At 61.9% G+C, this 20064-nt stretch overlaps 1 protein-coding gene and 1 non-coding gene across 3 annotated transcripts in view; both read right to left on the bottom strand.

Annotated features, from left to right (window-relative positions):
* Window positions 1-369: 369 nt before the first annotated feature.
* LOC130028505 (U6 spliceosomal RNA) lies at window positions 370-475 on the bottom strand. The gene has a single exon (XR_008793226.1). It is a non-coding gene; the product is annotated as a U6 spliceosomal RNA (small nuclear RNA).
* Window positions 476-5400: 4925 nt separating this feature from the next.
* The window catches only part of BMP1 (bone morphogenetic protein 1), a 41062-nt gene continuing 26398 nt past the window's right edge, over window positions 5401-20064 (bottom strand). Inside the window, exons 10-20 of one of the 2 annotated variants that reach the window (XM_056118978.1) lie at window positions 19478-19594; window positions 19151-19296; window positions 18863-19058; window positions 16823-16948; window positions 16146-16306; window positions 15648-15828; window positions 12365-12490; window positions 10276-10403; window positions 9717-9930; window positions 7542-7792; window positions 5401-5988 (exon numbers count right to left, since the gene is read on the bottom strand). In XM_056118978.1, coding sequence (XP_055974953.1) covers window positions 5854-5988; window positions 7542-7792; window positions 9717-9930; window positions 10276-10403; window positions 12365-12490; window positions 15648-15828; window positions 16146-16306; window positions 16823-16948; window positions 18863-19058; window positions 19151-19296; window positions 19478-19594 — 1781 coding nt within the window. In that variant the 3' untranslated portion in view covers window positions 5401-5853. The remainder of the gene's footprint in view (window positions 5989-7541; window positions 7793-9716; window positions 9931-10275; window positions 10404-12364; window positions 12491-15647; window positions 15829-16145; window positions 16307-16822; window positions 16949-18862; window positions 19059-19150; window positions 19297-19477; window positions 19595-20064) is intronic. The other variant, XM_056118979.1, reaches the window with a different exon arrangement.

The raw sequence follows: 20064 nt of genomic DNA, 5'->3' as shown, positions 1-20064 counted from the left end.
TCTATCATGGACTCGTTCCAGTTGAGCCTCTGCTGGGGGAAGGCTCCAGAAAGCCAGTCACCTCAGCAGGACGCCTGGCTCAGGCCCAGTGTGCCAACCAGCAGAAGGGCACAGCCTCGGGGCCAGCAAGAACAATAGGTTGCAAGAGGCCTCTCTTTCTGTTAAAAAAATTTTTTTTCCCACTGTGGTTTACAAAGTTGTTCATGATGCATTTGTTTCTGGCATTCAATATTCCAGCACCCATTCCACCACCAGTGTGACCTTCCCTCCACCATTGTTCTCATCTTCCCAGCCACTGCCCCCCCCCAGCCTGTCTCCTTAGCAGGTCCAAAATAATTTCTTTTTCTATTGCTTGTTACAACTAAATGGAAAACTACAGAACGCTTCACAAATTTGCATGTCATCCTTTACAGGGGGCCATGCAAATCATCCCTGTCTCGTGCCCCTTTAGTATGTGTGCTGCCCAGGCGAGCACAGCTGCCCCCTCTTGCAGGCCTACTGTGTGCGGGCATGTGGCTGCTGGCTGCTCTTGCACCAGGCAGCTCCTTCAGAGCTCAGAGTACCGGGGGGCTGTATCATTCCCTGTGAGTGGGAGACAGAGGCACAGTGAGGTTGTAGGCCGGCCCATGTCTGGCAGCAGATCACGGTGCCCAGGTTTTGCTTCTGAAGTGGGACTCCTCCAAGTTCACGGTCCTACCCGCCACACTGTACACCAGGGGCCATGGGGACGGACAGTAAGGCAAGGACTGGACCCCCCCCTTCCCCTGCATCTCGGCTGACCAAGGCCATGCCTCTGAGTAGCACCAGGGGGCGCTGTGGAGTTGCAGATAATCCTTGAGGCTTATTCTGAGCAGGCACCAGTTTCGAGGCCCGAATTCTAGACTTGATGGATCTCAAGGGTCTGTCCACTGGTTGTCTGGGCACCCCCTTCTGCAGTAGCTGCAGGGTTTCAGAGATCCCCGAAGAGTCAAGCTTCAGCCTTGCCCTTCTGGGTTCCTTGGGAGAAGGGACTGGCTCTCCTGTCCTTTGCGGAGGGGGTGGGGGTGATCGGAGGTGCCTCTGTCCGCAGCAGTCTGCTCCTCCTTCCCCTCTCCAGATGGCCAGTCCTGGGCTGCAGGATGCTGGCCAGATGGAGATAGCTCTGGTCATCTGCTGGGATCCGCCTGGGGCCCCTTGTGGCCTGAGTCCCTCTACCCTGACCTCGTGGAAGGAGAGCGAACCCGAGCTCGAACGCAGCGGCCCTGCAAGGAGAGTCCACCTGGGCCTGCAGCTGCCGCGGTCAGTGGAGGACGCCGGAACCAAGCCTGCTCTGGTGTGGGCAGGAAGGGGTACAGGAAGGCCTCCTGGGGCACAGCGAGGGTCCATACCCAAACACGACAACATGAACCTGTGCACACATGCTCACACCCTCCTACATTCCTCCCTCTCCCCCCCTCCTAACTCCCTCTTCTCCCCACCTCCTCTCCTCCCTTTTTCTTCCTGTCTCTTCTCTCTCCTCCTCTCCCTCCTCCCTTATTCCTCTCCCTCCTCCTTTCTTCCTCTCCCTCCTTCTTCCTCTCCCTCCTCCCTTCTTCTCCTCCCTTCTCTCCCTCCTCCCTTCTTCCTCTCCCTCCTCCCTTCTTCCTCTTCCCTTCCTCTCCCTCCTCCCTTCTTCCTCCTCCCTTCCTCTCCCTCCTCCCTTCTTCCTCTTTCCTTCCTCTCCCTCCTCCCTTCTTCCTCTCCCTCCTCCCTTCTTCCTCTCCCTCCTCCCTTCTTCCTCTCCCTCCTTCCTTCTTCCTCTCCCTCCTCCCTTCTTCCTCTTCCTCCTCCCTTCCTCTCCCTCCTCCCTTCTTCCTCTTCCCTTCCTCTCCCTCCTCCCTTCTTCCTCTCCCTCCTCCCTTCTTCCTCTCCCTTCTCCCATCTTCCTCTCCCTCCTTCCTTCTTCCTCTCCCTCCTCCCTTCTTCCTCTCCCTCCTCCCCCTTCTTCCTCATTCTCTCCCTCACTTTCTCCCCTTCTCCCCCTCTTCCATTCAAGCCTATACCCATACTTGCCTGCCTCTTCCATTCTTCTTGGGTCAGCCCCAGTGGCTGACAATCTCCCCAAGATTGTGAGGGGGGCCTGGTCTAAGGACCAGCTCTAAGGACCCTCACCATTGGTCCTGGCTTCTGTTTCAAGTCTTTTCTCTGAGTTAGAAGAGAGGTGCTGGGGCACCAAGGGAGGGGTGGGGGTCACTTCCCCAGTGGAGGGGGCTTCAGGAAGTAGAGCTGAGGTGAGCGGCCACAGAACAGCTGGGCCACAGCATCTGCAGGAGACTGGGTCCAGCTGCTCCTGGATGGGGGTGTGGGGGTGGGGTGGAGGGGGCCCGAGCAGAGCAGGCTGGCCAGCAGGAGGCTGAGCTGGGGCCTCCACGTTCTCCCGGGGAAAAGACATCTGGTTGCCATCTCCCCAACTCCCCAAACCAGGCAGGACTATTTTTGCAAATTGGAGCAGCGAAGCTTTTCACGAACTCTAGAATCTGCTTCGTGCGCAGTGACAGTCGAGCACAGGGTGTGTCTTGGGAGGTGCCCAGAAAAGCTACCAGCCAGCCAGAAATATGTCCCTCCGCCCGCAAGCCCTGCCCCGCTGCGGGTGACGCGTGGCCCTGTCTCCCTCAGCTCCCCGGCCGGCTGGCAACGAGGGTACCAGAAGTTTCCTCCCAGCAGAGAGGAGCGTCCAGAGCCTGGAAACTTGTGTGGCAGAGGAAATGAAAGAGGCCTATTTCTGGAGACGTCTGCTGGCCAGGTCCAGACGGGCTCTGTCAAAGCACGGCTCATTCCCTCCTCGAACCCCAGGGCCGCTGCCATGCCACGTGTCCAGAGGAAGGAACCGAGGCTCAGGGGACTCGGTGACTGCAGGGTGCCCAGTGCCCCACGGCAGTGCGTGCCCCCTGGCAGTGAGCGCCCCATGGCAGAATGCATGTGCCATGACCGAGTGGGCACCAAGGGCAGAATGTGCGCCCCATGGCAGTGAGTGCCCCGTGGCAGAGTGCACACCCACACCACTCTGCTCTCTGGCCTGCATCTTTCCCATGACTGGGAAGCAGGTGGAGTGCGGGGTGGGGGCAGGGCAGGGGAAGGAGAGGAGCGCCCACTTCCTCTCTCCAGCTGTCAACTGAGCTGACACCCACCAGCCAGAGGGCCCCCCCTGCCTGCCCTCCCTGGTTGCCTGGAGACTGGACGTCTGGTGTGGGTCACCTCGGCCCGGCAGGAGGGGCTGCTCCTGCAGAGGGAGCAGAGACCCAGGAAGGGGCAGCCTGTCCGCAGCACGGTGCTGAGATGCAGGCGGGGGTCCTCATGCTGTGAGGGGGGCTGGAGAGAAGCTCCCCGGGGTGGGGGCTCCTGGGCTGGGGCGAGCTGTAGCCTGTAGCGCTGTGGGACCACTCAGGAGGGATCTGGCGTGAGACGGGGAGAACCCTGGGCGGCCCAGCAGCTCCGCTGGTGCTGGTCAATCCAGAGCCCAGAAGCGGGGGATGGTACACAGCCAGAGAGCCACGCCAGAGCCACGCCAGAGAGTAACACCAGAGAGCCACACCAGAGCGCCACGCCAGAGTCACACCAGAGTCACACCAGTCACACCAGAGTCACACCAGAGAGCCACACAAGAGAGCCAGCCCAGAGAGCCAGCCCAGAGTCACACCAGAGTCACAACAGAGTCACACCAGAGAGCCATGCCAGAGAGCAGCCCAGAGAGCCACGCCAGAGTCACACCAGAGAGCCAGTCCAGAGAGCCACGCTAGAGTCACGCCAGAGTCACACTAGTCACAACAAATATCCATGCTGGAGAGCCACCCCAGAGTCACACCAGTCACACGGGAGAGCCACGCTAGAGTCACATCAGAGAGCACACACCAGAGAGCCACACAAGAGACCACAAAGCAGAAAGCACACTCAGCAGTGCTGGATCACATCCTCAGACCAGTGAGCACTGGAGAGAGAGCCACCCAGAGCCTACCAGTGCCCCTGTACCCCTTCCCCTGTCACAGCTCCCCTTCCCCTCTCCCGGCCCCCCACACCCCTTCCTTTCCTCCCAGTGCCCCCCCCCAGCCCCTTTCTCCTCTCCTGCCCGTCAGCACCTCCACCATTGGTACCCGGTGTTGTGTTGCATGCGTGCAAGCCCTGGGGTGAGCCCTGACAGGCTGTGGCCCCACTTCCTGGGCACTCAGCCTCTGAACTGCTGTGTGGACCTCCTGGATGGGTCGCCAAGATCCAAACCGGCTCCCTGGAGTGGTTTGGGGCCCACACGGCTGCAGCGCTTGAGTCGGGGGTGTGTTTCCAGCCTCTGCTACTGCCGCTCACGGAGCAGGCCGGAGTGTGCAGCGCTGACAGTTCCAAGACAGCAGCCCAGGGGACTGTCCCCGTGGTGGCGCCAGCTTAGGGTGCAGGTCTGGGCCCCCTGGGCTAATGGGCTCTTCCCAGGGTTTGAGTTTCAGGGGAGTAGGAGGGGGTTGGAGAGGGGCCCACAGCCATGGTGGACGATGTCCAGTGACCAGCAAAGTGTCTGGGGGAGGGGCCAGAACGCTTCACCAGTTTGGGGGGGCTTTCTTTCCTTCTTGAGCAGGCCCCTGCATCCCCAAGCACCCTGGCCAGAGTATGTAGGAACAGGGAGAGGACAGCAAGACTCAGAGCCCCCCCAAGGGCCCTGCTGAGCTTCCAGGACTGGCCGAGGCAGGGTGGAGCTCGGGGCTGCAGGCAGCCCAGCAACTCCCACGCACCCTGGGCAGGTCCTCCTGCCCAGCCCACCTCTGCCTGACACACCTGTCCCATTCACGGGGTGGGAGGCATTCTGCCTGTCAAAGGCCACCAGCACACACACTCCAGAGCCTCGCGGGGGGTTTTGGGCTCTGGCTTGCTGGCTCCCTGGGATGGACCGTGGTCCTTCCTGGGAGGTCCACGTGTGGGTTAGGGCAAGCTGTGGAGGCCTCTTCGTCCATCCGTCCCCTGCCTGGGGAGACAGGAGGTGAATACCAGACCAGACTTGCCTATTTGGGGCAACCTGGGACAAGGGGCCAGGGGCTGTGCCCGACGCTGGGGGCTGCAGGTTCTGGGCACACCCTCCCCTGAAGCTTAGCCTTCCTAGCCGAAAGCTGGTGCATGCAGTACACACCCGACTTCTCCATACATGTGGAAGGAAAGCCCCAGCCCTTCCCATCCTGCCTCCTCCAGCCCACCCTGTCAGTCTGTGTTTGTGTGTGGAGCGTGAAATCACACCCTCGGGGGGTCTAGAAGTGGAGGGAAGGATGGGAGGCAGCCAGTGAGGACCACACATCCGGAGCCACGGCCAAGGCCACACAGCATCCCCCCTGCCCCCTAACACACATACACACACACACAGACACACACACCCCAGGACAGGAGCGTGGCTGTAACACTTTTGTTTATTGGCTGCGTGCCCCGGGAGTGGCAGGCCAGCCTGTCTGGTTCCCCCTCCCCCTCCCCTTCCTCTCCCTACCCCCATTCCGGGGGGCCGTGTAAAGAAGCAGCTCAGCCCCTGGAGACAGGGGGTCGCAGAGGCTTAGAACAGAACCAAGTGGAGGTTGGAGCGGGGGCGGGGGGCACGCGTGCTACAATGCAGATCCCCCCAGCTGGACGGGTCCAGTGGGCAGCCCTCCCAAGGCTGGGCCCCCAGCAGGGGCCACTTCAAGTGTGTCAGTGAGGGCTCTGGTCCCGCCCCATCACAGTGAGGGCTGAAGGGCTGTGGGGACCCGCTCTGGAAGGAGTCCAGTTCCCCGCTTCCTGCGGGCAGCCTCGGGGGCGGGGGCCCGGGTGCCCGACTTCCACCCAGTCCCCGCTGCTCTGTCCAGATGGCCGAGGGCAGCAGGCCAGTACCGGCCACTGTCACTTCCTGCTGTGCAGTGTGTCCTGGAACTTGGTGCTGGTGTAGCGCAGGTGGAAGCCTTTCTTGGTGATGGTGTCGTCCGAGTGGAACTTCACCAGGACGGAATCTCCCGCAGAGTACACCTCCTCGGGGGGCTGAGGGGCAGAGAAGGGAGCAGGCTGAGCCTGAGAGAAGGGTGCTCCCCGCCCAGACCCCTGACTTCCACCCCACGCCCCACTCCTCATGGGGATGGGGGGGGGAAGGCATCTTCTTCCTGGGGCCCCTGGAGGCGGCAGGGATGGGTGGCTTGTGTCCGGTTGGGAGTCAGAATGCGGATGGGCTCGTGAGCGGGTGCCTGTCAGAGGCAGGGTGCTGGCCCTGTGTGGCCCCTGGTCCCCTCAGCTGCAGACAGGGATGGACGCCCTCTGTGCATTCCCAGCCTTGGGGAGCAAGTGCAGACCACCAGGGTTCTCAGAGACCCCGGGCCGGGGTCCTTGGCCCCGTGGTGCTCCATCAGGATGTTCCTGCTGCCCACGGCTCTCATGTCTGGAGGCCTGGCTACAGGCGGATCCTTTCTGAGGACCCCTGGCTCGTGTCCAGCCACCGTGCCCAAAAGAGCCGTCGGCACCAATCCTTCCCCAGTTCCCCTGGTCGGCTCTGGCAGGGCCACGGCAAGTCATGGGACACTTGATTAGGCGTGAGTCACCGGTGTGTGACAGACCAAAGCAGGGGCGCAGGCTGAAGCGGACAGACCAGGGGGTTCCCCACCCCGCATTCCTGTCCTCTGCCGTCCAACAGGCCTGGAAGCTCTGCGCGGCCAGGCAGGGTGGAGCGGCTGCGGCAGTTCCCGAAGGTTCCGCCCGAACGTGCGGGGCAGGGGCCGGGCAGGTAATGGGGAAGGGGCGTCTGAACGTTTGAAAGGAAGAGGAAGACAGCATTCTCCGAGGAAGACAAGGTTGGGAAGAAGAAAAGGTGGCACCAGGGAGACAGGGCAGTGCTCAGGGACACAAGTGCAGGGTGTAACCTCCAGCCCCACACCCTGGGGGACGGCCTTGGGGGGCCCTAGCAGGGGCCCAGGCAGCTCTGCATGCTCAGGCTGGAGCGTGAAATCGCTCCTTCTGGCTGGCCACGGATCACCGGGAATGACCCTGGGATCCCCCGAGTACTGCGTGGGCGGTCCAGAAAAGAAAGGAACAAAAAAACAAAACAGCGAAGACTCAAGTCCGACGGGAGTTTGGTGGTTCCACCTTTGTGGCCAACCTCCGCCTCCCCCTGCCTCGGCAGCAGCTTTCCTTCAACGCCCCCCCCCCCCCCCACACACACACTGCCCAATGCCTGGAGAGCAGAGTGGGAGTGGACAAACAGGTGGTGGGGATCTGGGACAGTGACAGGAAGTCAGAGGGGCAGACAGGGGGACTGCCTGGGCCCCCACCCCGCCCCTGCTCCCAGCCACTGCCCCCCACTCAGGCCCGCTGAGAGACTGGCACGTTGGAAGAAAATGAGGCAGGTGGGTGGAAACTATCCCTTTCCAGATCCAAGCTTCCCCGGGAGACCCAGTCAGGTCGGGGTAGGGCATGGGCTGCAGGGACCAAGGGGACCCAGATGCCTAGGGGGGGTGTCTCGGGGAGCAGCTGGGCCCCCTCACGCGCAGGGCCAGAGGCAATGGCTGGCACTGGGTCTGGCCCAGGGGCGGGGCAGGGGTCCTCACCCCTGAGCCACAGTAGCGCCCCAGCCTGGGGGCTGTGCTGTCGTAGCCGTCGAAGAGCTCCATGTAGTCGTAGCCACAGTCCGTCTCCTCCTCCACCTCGAAGGTCTGGAACACAAGCTCCACACCATAGCCCTCCTCGGCCACGATGACCCACTCGCAGTCCACTCCTCCGGGGTAATTATTGTCGCCGAACTGGGCGTGGGAGTAAAGGTCCTTGGTCTTCACCTCTGCCCGCACCTGGCCTCCACACTCTGGGGGGTGACAAGAAGGACCACCATGCCCTGAGCTGAGCACGTGGGGGGAGGGCAGGCAGGCAGGTGGGGCACGGCCACTCGCCACCTGCCAGCCTGGGCATCTGTGTGTGTTTGCAGGCAGGCAGCACCGGCACCAGGGCGGAGGAAAGCTCAGAATGTCGCCTGTCCAAAGAGGACGTGGCTCATGGGCTCTGGTGGACGTATGTCCACTTTTTTTTCTTTTTTCTTTTTGGGTTACACCCAGTGATACTCAGGGGTTACTCCTGGCTCTGCACTCACAGATCACTCCTGGCGGTGCTAGGGGCACCATATGGGATGCTGGGAATCAAACCCGGGTCGGCTGCGTGCAAGGCAAATGCCCTATCCGCTGGGCTATCACTCGGGCCCTGTCCACTTTTTGTGGAAGAAGGTGGGTTCCGTGTTGCCAGAGCTCCTATCCTTAAAAGAGAAGCTGACAACCCCCTTTAAAAAAAAAAGGACATTGGCTCAAGATTTTAAAAAAACACACAGTGTGGGCCAAACACAGCAGGTCTGAGGCCAGATGGCGTTCTGGGGTGTTCTGGGCCTCGAGTTGGAGCCCCTACGCCAGACGCTGGGGAGGGCAGGCGCCATGTCCTCCGGGTGCCCTCTGGCCTCGACCTCCACACCTGCAAGGGAGGGGAGGCAGGCAGGGAGGCAAAAGGGAGGAGGAAAGTGGTGGGACACAAGCTCTGCACAGACCCCCTCGGCCTGCGGACTCCACCCTCGGATACCCAAGGGCCGCCCAGGAAGTAGCCTCTGTGGCGGCAGCATTTCCACGTCACTGCTGTCCTCCTGCCTATTACTCTGGCCAGTCCACAGAGGCCATGCAGGGGCCTGACCAGGCCCGGCCTGCTGCTGCCATGACTGAGGCCCGCTTGTCCTTGCATCTCTGCTGTCATAGCCGTCGTAATCTTATCTTGCGCTGGAGTCTGAGTTCCTGGAGTGCCCAGGCCTGGTTTATCTCTGGGTCACTGTGACTGTCACTGTCTTCCCGTTGTTCATCGATTTGCTTGAGCGGGCCCAGTAACATTGTGAGACTTGTTACTGTGTTTGGCATATCGAATACATCACGGGGAGCTTGCCAGCCTTTGCCATGTGAGTGAGATACTCTCAGTAGCTTTCCGGGCTCTCCGAGTGGGGCGGAGGAATCAAACTCAGGCTGGCCATGTTGGCAGCATGCAAGGCAAATGCCCTACCCACTGTGCTATCACTCCAGCCCCATCTCTGGGTACCCCTTGGAATCTTCTTGCAGAGGGCTGGAACTCAGGAAGAAAACTGGTTTAGTTTTTGCTTCTTTATTTGTTTGTTGTTTTGGGGCCACACTGGCTCTGAGCTCAGGGATCCCTCCTGGTGGGCTCGGGGGGGGGGATGCATATTGGATGCTGGGGATCGAATCCGGTCAGCTGTGTGCAAGACCAAGTGTGTTTTCTGCTGTACTATCGCTCCAGCCCGGGAAAGCCAGTACTGAACGCAGGAGCAAGAAACCCCAAGACGGACCCTGAAGACTGGCTGTCTATTCTGCTCCTTTTGGGGAACCCCCCAGAATGTGACCTCCTGGACCGCAGCGATAGTGCAGCGGGTATGTGGCCTTGCATGTGGCCTCCCCAGCTTCAATCCTCAGCACCCCTCACAGTTCCTCAAGGGAGCTCTGAGCCCTGCTGGGTGTGGTCCCCAAACCCAAAACCAAAGAATGCAGCCTCCGACCAGCAGCACGGTGTCAACAGGTGCAGAAGGAATGGGGGGGGGGGTGGGACGTGGGCGTCTCCTTCCCCAACACCCCCTTCCTCTCCTGCCTCCCCACCTGGCTTTTCCCATGCCTCTCACAGCCCGCAGCTTGCACCGAAGCCCCCCACCCTGGGCCTGCTGAGGGGTCCGGGACAGAGGGCGGGGTGTGGCTCACCCGTGGAGTGGGCTGCCTGGAAGCCCTTCCGCTGCACCGAGTTATCCGAGAAGAAGCGCAGGAACATGCGGCTGCCCGTGGCCAGGACGGGCTCCGGCTTCTTGCTCCCACAGAAGCGGCCCAGGACGGGCGCCTTGGCATCACGCCCATCGTACACCTCCAGGTGGTCGTAGGCACATTCGGGCTGGGACTCGATGTCCATCTCCATGAAGGTCTGGGGGACCCCGGGGAGGACAGTCAGGAAATGAGCGGGGCCGGGGCAGGTGGCTTAAGGATATCAAGGGAAAGGGTGGCCATCCCCCCCCCACCCGCCCCGCCCCGGCTGGTGGGCGGCCAACAGGGCAGGTCCAAGAACGGGGTGGTATCAGGCACACCCCGGATAGAGACTGGGAAAGAGCCTCCGTCCTAACCAAACTGGAAGGTTCTCGCATGCAGCCATGTGGACTCGACCTGGTCACTCCCTGGAGGGACCCTGACTTTGAGGATGACTATGGGGAAGCTGGTGACGGCCACAGGGCATAGAGAAGTCAGAGTGTGAGTGCGGGCTGGGGTGACTCACCAGCTTGACCCGGTGCCCAGGGGTGCTGGTGATGGCCCAGCTACAATCCTTCTTGCTGGGATATTTGTCAGGCCAGTTGGGGCTGGTGATGGTGCCACTGGTGGACGTCACTTTGTGGTCACAGCCAGCTGTGCAGAGGTGAGGGACAAGGTGTCAGCAGGGATCCCGATGCCCTCCAGTAAGTCCTTACCCCATTTCGCCCTCTTTCTATCTTCATGTTCTTGCTGCCCGCTGAGAGGCTGGGTGAAGGTGGGCATCCCATCTGCACCATTCAACTCCCCACACTGGGAACTCTAGCCCTGGGTGGCTGCCAACTCCCCCTGGTATCCTGCCAGGCCTCTACTCTGGTGGCCTAACTCAGGTCTCGCCAGCCTCTACTGTCCCTCCCGGGAGATGCCACCCAACACACAGACAGTCCCTCCAGCCTCCTTGCACCTTCTCAGCTCTGAGCATTTCTGGATGCTACAAATCCATCACCCTCTCTGTGGTCCTTTCCTCAGGCTCTCGCTCTCTCTGAATAATTCTCTGCCTCTAAGGCTGAAATACACCTCCATAGTCTCAGTTCCTGGAATTCCTTTGCCCCCCTCTTCAGCGGGGCCCCAAGTGGCTGGTCACCCTGACCTTCTCATCCAATACTGGTGCCTCCAATGCGGCATCTTGGAAAACTCTGCCCACAGTTGCCAGCCAGCAGGGGCAGGTGTTGGGGGCACAAGGCTGCGGCTGGGGTGTGTGAAGTTATTTGGGGTACCAGGTTAGGGCAGTGGTCTCGCAGGATGCCCAGTGGACTGGGCCCAACTCCTGCCTGCACATTGGAGCTGGCGGCAGTTTCCCACATCCACTGTGCACCCCCACTTCTGCCCTGGTCCTTCTGCCCCCAGTGGATGGTGATCTCTCGGGCACTTCTCATGAGCCCCAACAAGATCTGCCCTCTGCTGCCCGCCCCGCCTTGCTCAGCTGTGCCGGAAATTTGGACCGATCCGTGCCTCATTCTGGAGCACGAAGCCGTGAGCACTTCTCAAGGGTCTCGGAGCTCCACACACGGAACCCGTGTGCCAATCCTCCCTGGCTGACCTGGAGCCCAGGGCTCTCTAGCAAACCCCTTTCTCGGTGATGACCAAGATGGAATGCAGTTTAGACCAGAGCCACGGAAGGTCCCCTCTGGCGAAAGGATGTGGGAGCCCAAGGAGGCCACGCTTGGTGGGGGTGTGGGGGCAGGGGGTGACCGGGCATGAAATGCAAGACGGGGTTATGGTGCAACTTTCCCGCCCGTTTATTCTGACTGCATCTTAGTGTCCGCCTCGTAACTGGGCAGAGGCATGAATCGGCCAGACAACACACTGAGCTCAAAGCAAGGTCTGCGCTGGCCAGAACTCCGCAAGGTGGGGACGTTTTTATCATCTCGTGGGTGAGGCGCCTCACCCGGAACCGTGCTGACCCTCAGCAAGTGCAGAGGAAAGCCTGCCGGGCGGGCCTCAAGGGAGCGGTCCGGCTGGGACGGGCACGACTGAGCCGTGGCCAGGGCTACAGGCGTGCAGCCATGCGGCCTCTGCATACTGGCCAGGCTCTGGAAGGGTTCAGGGGACTCGGGCCCTGCTCTGTCTCTGACCCCGGGGTTCTGAAGCACGTCCAATCACATGGGTGGGCTTCACTGAGCGCCAGGCACCCTCTGCAGCCCTACGACCCTGGGGACAGCATCATCATCGAGTGAGAGCAGGGAGGAAGCGGGGACAAAGAGAGGGCGTGAGGGGCAGGGACGGGCCCCAGTGACCCATGCTGTCCTGGCCAGCGGCCAGAGGACCAGCTCCACCCAGAGTGACCAGGATGTGGGAGCACTAACCACACAGGGTCGAGAAACGGCACCTTGGCAGCGCAGCGGGCAGCGTCTCCCATCCTGATGGGACAGAAGACCCCGAAGGTCTCCAATGGGGTGGGGGGTGGGGATGGGTTTCTGAAGACCCACAGGGGGCCCGAGAGGTCATGACCTAAGTTCCTGCAGCTCCTCAAGTTGGACAAGGCCCGGGGGGGGGGCACCTTTGGCGCCCTGGGGCCCCAGCTCTGGGTGTGCAAGGAGAACCAGGCAGGCCTTTACCTTCCTTGCAGTCGTGCTTGTTGTCATGGAGGACGAAGCCACTGCGACACTGACACTCGTAGCTCCCGAAGGTGTTGACACAGTCCTGTTGACAGCCTCCGTTGTCCTTGGAGCACTCGTCCTTGTCTGCAGGGGGACAGGAAGCCCGGTCGGTGCAGGGCAGAGACTGCACACCCTGGGTGGGGGTGGAGGGGGGCCGAGGGGACCAGGGGTCCTGCCCTCAGCATCAAGCAAGACTGGCTGGGATGGGGGGGTGGGGGAGGTCGAGGAAGGGGGGGAGGGCCGGCCGGGCTCTGGAGCCGAGCACCGGGCACCCACTACCATTACCTGCTTACTGGACAGACGGACAAGTAGAAAAACAGACACATGGACAAGCAGACTGCGAGAGAAAGGGACAGGACGCGGGGGTCCCTCTTTTACTTCACAACAGGAAATGGCACAGACACCATCCAAAAAAACGGGCCCAAATGGGCAGGGCGGGTGGGGAGCACCAATTCTGTCCGGCGGGAGGAGGGAGCCGGATGGCAGAGTGGGGGGGGGGAGGGGCGGACGGGCGCCGGAGCACCCCTATCCGTCCGTTCTGTCCGAGGTGAGGTTCCTGAGTAACAAGGGGCCGGCCGGGAAGGCCTGGCGGGCCTCACTGGGGGGTCCGGTTTCTTTTCTGCACTCGGAATTTGAGCTGGTGGGGGCGTCCCCGGGGGGACTGCGGAGCTGGCTTCTTTTCTGAAACGAGAGAGACAAGGAGAAAGGGACCGAGGGGTGGGGGTGGGGGCAGGGGGCAGGGTGGGGGGGGGAGAGCGGTGAAAACCAGCCTCGGAGGCTTGGGCCGGGCGGCAGCAGGACATGCATGCAGGATGGCCATGTCCGAGCAGCCAGGAGAAGTAGGAGGAGGCACAGCGCCGGCGTGGGGGGAGGCGGCCTGGGGGGGGGGGGGCGGCGGGGATGCCCTGGCACGGGAGGGAAGCCGGGCAGGACGGGAGGGTGGGGCCGGGAGGCTGGGCACTCCAGGTTGGCCACAGCAGCTCTAGCGTCCTCTGACAGACACAGGCACAGCCACAGACCCCCGGGGGCGGTGGGGAGGAGGGGAGGTTGGCCCTGACACGCACCTCAGACCTGGACCCCCAGGAACACACAGGACATGGCCCACCCGGCACAGACCCTCGGCCCTCAGCAGTCGGTGACATCCACAGCTGCTCACTACCCGTCCCCCACAGTGAGATGCAGGTTCAGAGCTCAGGGCTTGAGTCCCACTGAGGGAGACCACAGGCTCCTGCTAGAGCCTGGGGACACCCCGCCTACCCCCCAATGGGTGGCTACAGGGGCCGTGGCCTGGCTCAGAGGCAGACAGGTGTGAGAGCAGGTGGGTGGAACGGACACCTCAGATTCCAGAGGTGAACCTCAAGGTAGACAGGTGCCTGCGGGCGTCTTGTTGGCTGGACCGAGGGGCCTGCTCCGGGTGCCCATCGGGAAAAGCTGAGGGCTAAGCCCCAGTTCCCGGAAGTCCTGCTTCTCTCCAAACCATTCCTGGGCGGGGCAGGGGGGGTGTCTGGCAGGATCCCAGGGCCGGAGGAGTTCTCCTCAAGACTCTTCTCCCCCCCTACCAGTCACAGAAGTGACCGCTCGGGAGGGCAGGGGCTGCGACTGCGGGCAGTGACGTTTACACCGGCCCCACGGGCCAGTGAGAGGCGTCCGCCTCTGTCTGTGGGCCGAGGAGAAAAGCTTTCCTTGCTTTCCACTCCAAACGGGCAGTGTGGCAAGAGGCACTCCTTCGGAGAATGAGTGGGTGAGGGTGGCGGAGAAGAGGGGAGCTGGGCAGGCCCGCTGCGGCGCGGGCGGGGCCAGCAGGGTGCAGGAGGGGCGGGAGTGGGGTGGGCATGGGCTCCAACAAGGGATGGCACTCACCCTCCAGTGCCCAGTGCCCCGGGAGGTGGCCGGGGCCAGACCGAGGTCTTCAGGCTCTTCCTTCTCCTCCTTGTTGGCTCAGGGTGTCCTCGCTGGGCAGCCCACAGTCCAACCAGCCCCTCCTGGGGTCCAGAGTCAGAGGCCCCCCGGCCCGCAGGCTGAGCCTGGCCCGCGGGGCGTCTGCAGGGCTTCCATGCAGTGGGCGCACAAGAGTGTGTGCATGTGTGTGTGTGTGTGAGTGTGTGTGTGTGTGTGTGTGTGTGCGCGCGCGCGCACGTGGGTGTGTCACTGCATGGGGCTGTGACTTCGGGTGGGGAGAGTGTGCACTGGGCCTGACTGTGCACTCCCTCCTCCAAGGCTGGGCGACAGAGGGGCAGGAAGAGACGAGAGTAAGCAGGTAATGGGTGGGGGTGGTGGGGCACGTGCCCTCGACCCTCTGGGGAGCTCCTTGTGGGGAGAGATGGGAGGGGAGCGGGCATTAGCATGGCAAGGCGGGCGAGCAGCCGGCAGGCGCTGGGGCCTCTTAAAGCCAAGCAGGGAGGAGGGTAGTGCCAAGCAGGAAACCAGAGCACGAGGGCAGGCAGGGGCACAGGTAGGCCCTGGGAGGCACTGGATGCAGGACCCAGGGGAAGGGAGGCAGCACGGGCCCGGGGAGGGGTATCCAGCCTTCCTGTTGCCCCAGGTCCAGCCCACCAGGCGTGCAGAGTTGGGGTGCCCCACCCCCGAAAAAAATAACAGCTGCTCTCGTCAGCCCTCAGGTCTATCACTCTCTCCCGCGTTCATGTGCTGCCCCCGGCCAGGGTCCTGCTGCCCTGGAAGACCCTGGGCCACACCCCCACCCTGCAGTCCAGGTTGGCAGCTGAGGGTAAAGCTGGACCACCTATGGGCAGCCAGGGCCAGCTGGCAACTCTGGCCAGGAATGGCCTCACAAGGGACCGGAAGCCAGAGGCTGTGCCCACCCCGGCAGGCAGTTGCTGGAAAACGGGGCCACTCATCTCTCAGAGGCCCCGCTCCAAGCCTGGTGGGCAATGCAGGGCCTGGTATATGGTATGGGCTGGCCCGTATAGGCCGGGGACACCCCACTCAGCACGGCCCCCAGAGGCTTGGATCACACCAGCTCCCGGCACCCGGGCTGGCCTCAGGCCTGGCGCCGTCTGTCCCAGGGGACAATCTCCCCTTCACATCATGACCCTGCCCGAGAGCTCGGGAACCAGGGGGATCCGGCACAGAGGGGCAGCCTGGTGGGGGAGGGCTGCAGGGGGCAGCAGGAGATGGAGCCTGCCCCTGGGCACCAAGGAGGGCTGGTGGGGAGGGGAGCAGAGGGGCGTGCAGGGGGAGGGAAGGAAGAGGGAGGGGTGGCAGAGCTGCAGGCCGGGGATACCTGAGAAGAAGTGGGCCTTGAAGCCCTTCTTGGAGACCGTGTTGTCGGACTTGAACTCCACGCGCATGTTGTTGTACTGGGAGGTGATGACCTCGGGCTTCTCGGAGCCGCAGAACTTGCCGTGCAGCTTGGAGTCGGCAGTGAGCCCGCTGCGCACCTCCACGAAGTCGTACTTGCACACCTGCGGGGAGACACGGCGCCAGGCGCGCCTCCTCACCACGCCCGCCAGGCTCCCTCTGCCGGGGCTCACCCTATTCCAGAGCTCACCACTGACTCAAGGGGCCGCCCATGCTCTCGAGGGACCCTCCATGCTCCCCAGGGTGCATGCTCCCCAAGCCTGGCCTGGCTCTGCCCGCTCCCCGATGCCAAGGCCTCCAGGACCTTCCTCCCCTCTCCTCCCCGCCTCCCCGGCCCCGACTCCATTCCTAGAAGCCGGGGTGCCCACACCCTGCTGGGCACCCAGGTCCCGGGCGGGTGGGGAAGTGGGCGGGCACTCACATCATTGCCTTCCGTCTCGAAGAAGTCGAACTGCAGAGAGATGCGGTACTGGGTGGGGGCCACCAGCTGCCAGATGCAGTTCTTGTTGGGGGGGTACTCCTTGGGCCAGCCAGGGCTGGTGATGGAGCCGTTGAGCTTGGTGAGGAACCCACCACAGGCGGCTGAAGGGAAAAGAGGGGAGGCATCACGGCTAGGTGCCCCGACTAGCAGGGCGCAGGCAGTGGATGCCCCCTCTCCGCTCATAGACAGGGGTTCTGCATGCACCGGGGAAGGGGCCCGGGCAGGGGCTGAGCAGAGGCAGGGCGAGGGGCTTCCGGGCTCTGCATGGCAGAGGCAGGTGCAGACAAGGAGGGCGGCTGGCCCCGGGGGAGCTCACAGAGGCGCGGGGAGAGGCTGAGAGCAGCACTGCTTCCCACCCCAGGGTTCGTGGCCTTCTGATGGGTGGTGCAGCCAAACAGCAGGTCGAGATCAGCAGTGAGGGAGAACGGGAACGAGAAACAAAAGCTGGAGCGCCTGCCCCCTGGAATAGCGTGTTCTGGGGCCGGAATCGGAGCGGCCTGCATCCCGCCCGCGAGGACTAAGTGGGGAGCCCCAGCCTTTCCAGGTGGGGGGTGGAGGGGAGTTCTGTCTGAGACTCTCAGCTAGAGAGGTCCCGGGACCTTGTGGGGGACACTCACCCTCGCAGCGCCGCTTGTCGGGGGCCAGCTCGTAGCCGGGGTCACAGCTGCACTTGTAGCTGCCCAGGGTGTTGACACAGCGCTGCTCACAGCCCCCGCGGTTGGGCCGGGAGCACTCGTCCACCTCTGCGCGGAAAGGAAGCACGTGACCCCCAGGCCGGGCTCTGGCTCCGGCCGGGCTCTGGCTCCAGCATCAGCTTGGGGGGTCAAGGTCAGAGCCTCTCACGCTTGGGGGCCACGCAGCACTGAGACCACCCAGCACTGAGACCACTGGGATGGGCTGAAGCCCACTTGACCTCCCAGGGACCCCACTCTTTTTTTTCCTTTTTTTTTTTTTTTTTTTTTTTGCTTTTTGGGTCACACCCAGCAATGCTCAAGGATTATTACTCCTGGCTCTACACTCAGGAATTACTCCTGGACATGCTGGAGGGACCATATGGGATGCTGGGAATCAAACTCGGGTCAGCCATGTGCAAGGCAAACGCCCTACCCACTGTGCTATTGCTCCAGCCCCGGGACCCAACTCTTGAGAGTTCCACAGGGACAAGAGAACTGAAGGGGACCTCCACAGGATCTTCTGTCTGACCACAACAGCTGACCCGGCAGCCCCCACCACTCACTGGTGTCCCCCGGGTTACATTCCCAGGCCTTATTCTTTCATTTTTTCTTCACTCCTGTCAGGAAGCCCGGAGGGACCCGGCTGTCCCCAATTGCAATCTACACCCTGGGCACACTCACACAGAGAGGAAGCCTGTGTGCCAGTGTGCTTCCTCCCGAGCTCCTGCGGCACCCCCGCCCCTATGCCTCACTGGCATGTCTCCTGTACAAGCTGGGACCTGGCGACTCCTGAGCTGTTGTTTCAGTTCGCAGTCGAGCCCCTGCCACACCTCAGTTCCCCTGACAGAGTCTGTCATGAGCTCAGGAAGGCTAATCTTCCCATTTCATCCCCCTGTTCGAGGGCAGAGTGCCAGGGATGACATACCCTTCACTAAGTACCTGCAGGAGACTGAGGTCCTAGCAACACTGCTGGGTAAGTGTAACTCACTGGAGAGAACAGAGAGAACAACATGTCTACATGCTGTGGAATACTACTCAGCCTTAAAGGAGCATCTGCCTTAGGCGACAACATGGATGCTTTTGAGAAAATGAAGGAAAATGTGGCTGTCACAGAAAGACAAACACTGTATGAGGCATCTAAAAGATGCCCAAGTCGAGGCTGGAGAGAGAGTATACAGGTAAGGCACCTGCCCTGCGCATGGCTGACCTGGGTTCAATCCCCAGAACCACACATGATCCCCAGAGCCCTGCCACGAGTGATCTGTGAGCACAGAACCAAGAGTAAGGGCAGAGTCAGGTGTGACCAAAGCAAAATTAATTAATTAAAAAGAAAGAAAAGAGCGAGTCATAGTAATACAGTGGAGTAGTGGTAGGTAAGGGCAGGGGAGGGGACAGGGCATTAGTCACACAGGGCAGAAAGTCTGCACCAAGCACTATCAGACAGTCAGAGATCTGTGGTTCCACCTGTCACCATCGGTCACTATTCCAGGCACAGCGTCTGCCATCGGTCACTATCCTGGACATACTGTCCACTAGCAGCCATTATCCTGAGCATACGGACCACCATCGGCCATTATCCCAGGCACATTGACCACCATCAGTCATTATCCCGAGCACACCATCCACCACTGGCCACTATCCTGGGTACACTGTCCACCATTGGCAACTATGCCAGGCATACCGTTCACCATCAGCCACTTCTCTTGGGCACACTGTTCACCACTGGCCACTATCCTAGGTACACCGTTCTCTATAGGCCACTACTCAGGGCAGACCATCCACCATCGGCCACTATCCAGGAGACATGGCCCGCCATCAACCGCTATCCTGGGCACATCACCCACCATTGGCCAACATCCCAAGCACACTGTCCACTGTCTGCCATCGGCCATTACCCAGGGCACACTCCACGTATCCGAGGCAGACCCCAAACGGAGTCTGGAACACAAAACCCCATGAAGCACAGAGGGGAGGGGGAGGCACCTTTGAAAAAGTTGACCGCAAAGCCAGCTTTGTTGATGGAGCCGTCGGAGACAAACTTGAGCCAGAGGCGGCTGGACGTGCTCTTGATGTCATCAGGCTTCTCGTAGCCGCAGTAGCGCCCAATGAGAGTGCTGCTCTCGCTGTGGCCGTCGCGGACCTCCAGGTAGTCGTAGGCACAGCTGTCGTGGCGCTCGATCTGGGGGAGGTGGAGCTCAGCCTGCTGCCCGCACCCGGGGTGGGGGGGGGGCACAGCCGGGTGCGGGGACCGCGGGTCCCGGGCAGACCTACCTCGAAGGACTGGAAGGTGAGGCCCACGTGGAAGCCCTCCGACACCTGGACCCGCCAGATGCAGACCTTGCTGGGCCGGTAATCGTCTGGGTAATTGGGCGACTGGATGTGGCCGTTGTCCTTCTTCACGTCTCCCCCACAGATGGCTTTGGAGGCAAGAGTGAGTCGGACAAAAGGGAGGTAGGTCTGAAGAACTGGCGGCTGGAGAGCCGCTCCCTCCTCTCATCCTCCCGCGCTCACCAGGACTGAGCAGCAGGGGCCCAGGCCTGCCCAGGACCCCACACCTCCTCCCCCCCCCCCCCCCCCCCGCGCCTCCCTCCTCAGTACCTTCGTAGACAGCAAAGAAGCCCTTCCCGACCCAGTTGCTGCTGCTGCGAAATTCAACCCAGAGGCGGCTGTCGGTGGAGACAATGGGCTCAGGGAGTTTGCCTCCACAGAAGCGACCTGCGGTGTGGACAGAGCAGTGAGGCCGGAAGTGAGTCTTCCTCCCCGCCTCACCTCTCAGACTGTCCACCCCCGCCCTAAAGTCTGCTGGCCTCTCTGAGCGCTCTGGCCGAATGCACCCGGCACACAGTCCAGACCTCACTGCCTCCAGCTGGCCAGAGTCTGGCCCAAGGTCCAGCTTGACCCTGAAGAGCCAGAGAACACTTCCCGAAGATCTCTGTACTTTCGTTTTTTTGTTTTGTTTTGTTTTTGCTTTTTTGGGTCACACCCGGTGATGCACAGGGGTTACTCCTGGCTCTGCACTCAGGAATTACTCCTGGCGGTACTCAGGGGACCATATGGGATGCCGGGACTCAAACCCAGGTCAGCAGCATGCAGGGCAAATGCTGTACCCGCTGTACTATCACTTCAGCCGCCCCATCTCTGTACTTTTTGGGCTGGGACAGTCTGTTTCTAGGAGATAGAGGACC

The sequence above is a fragment of the Sorex fumeus genome, unplaced genomic scaffold (genome assembly GCF_029834395.1).
Source record: "Sorex fumeus unplaced genomic scaffold, SorFum_2.1 ptg000039l, whole genome shotgun sequence".
NCBI classification, from domain to species: domain Eukaryota; kingdom Metazoa; phylum Chordata; class Mammalia; order Eulipotyphla; family Soricidae; genus Sorex; species Sorex fumeus.
This window is presented reverse-complemented; position numbering and strand designations above follow the sequence as displayed.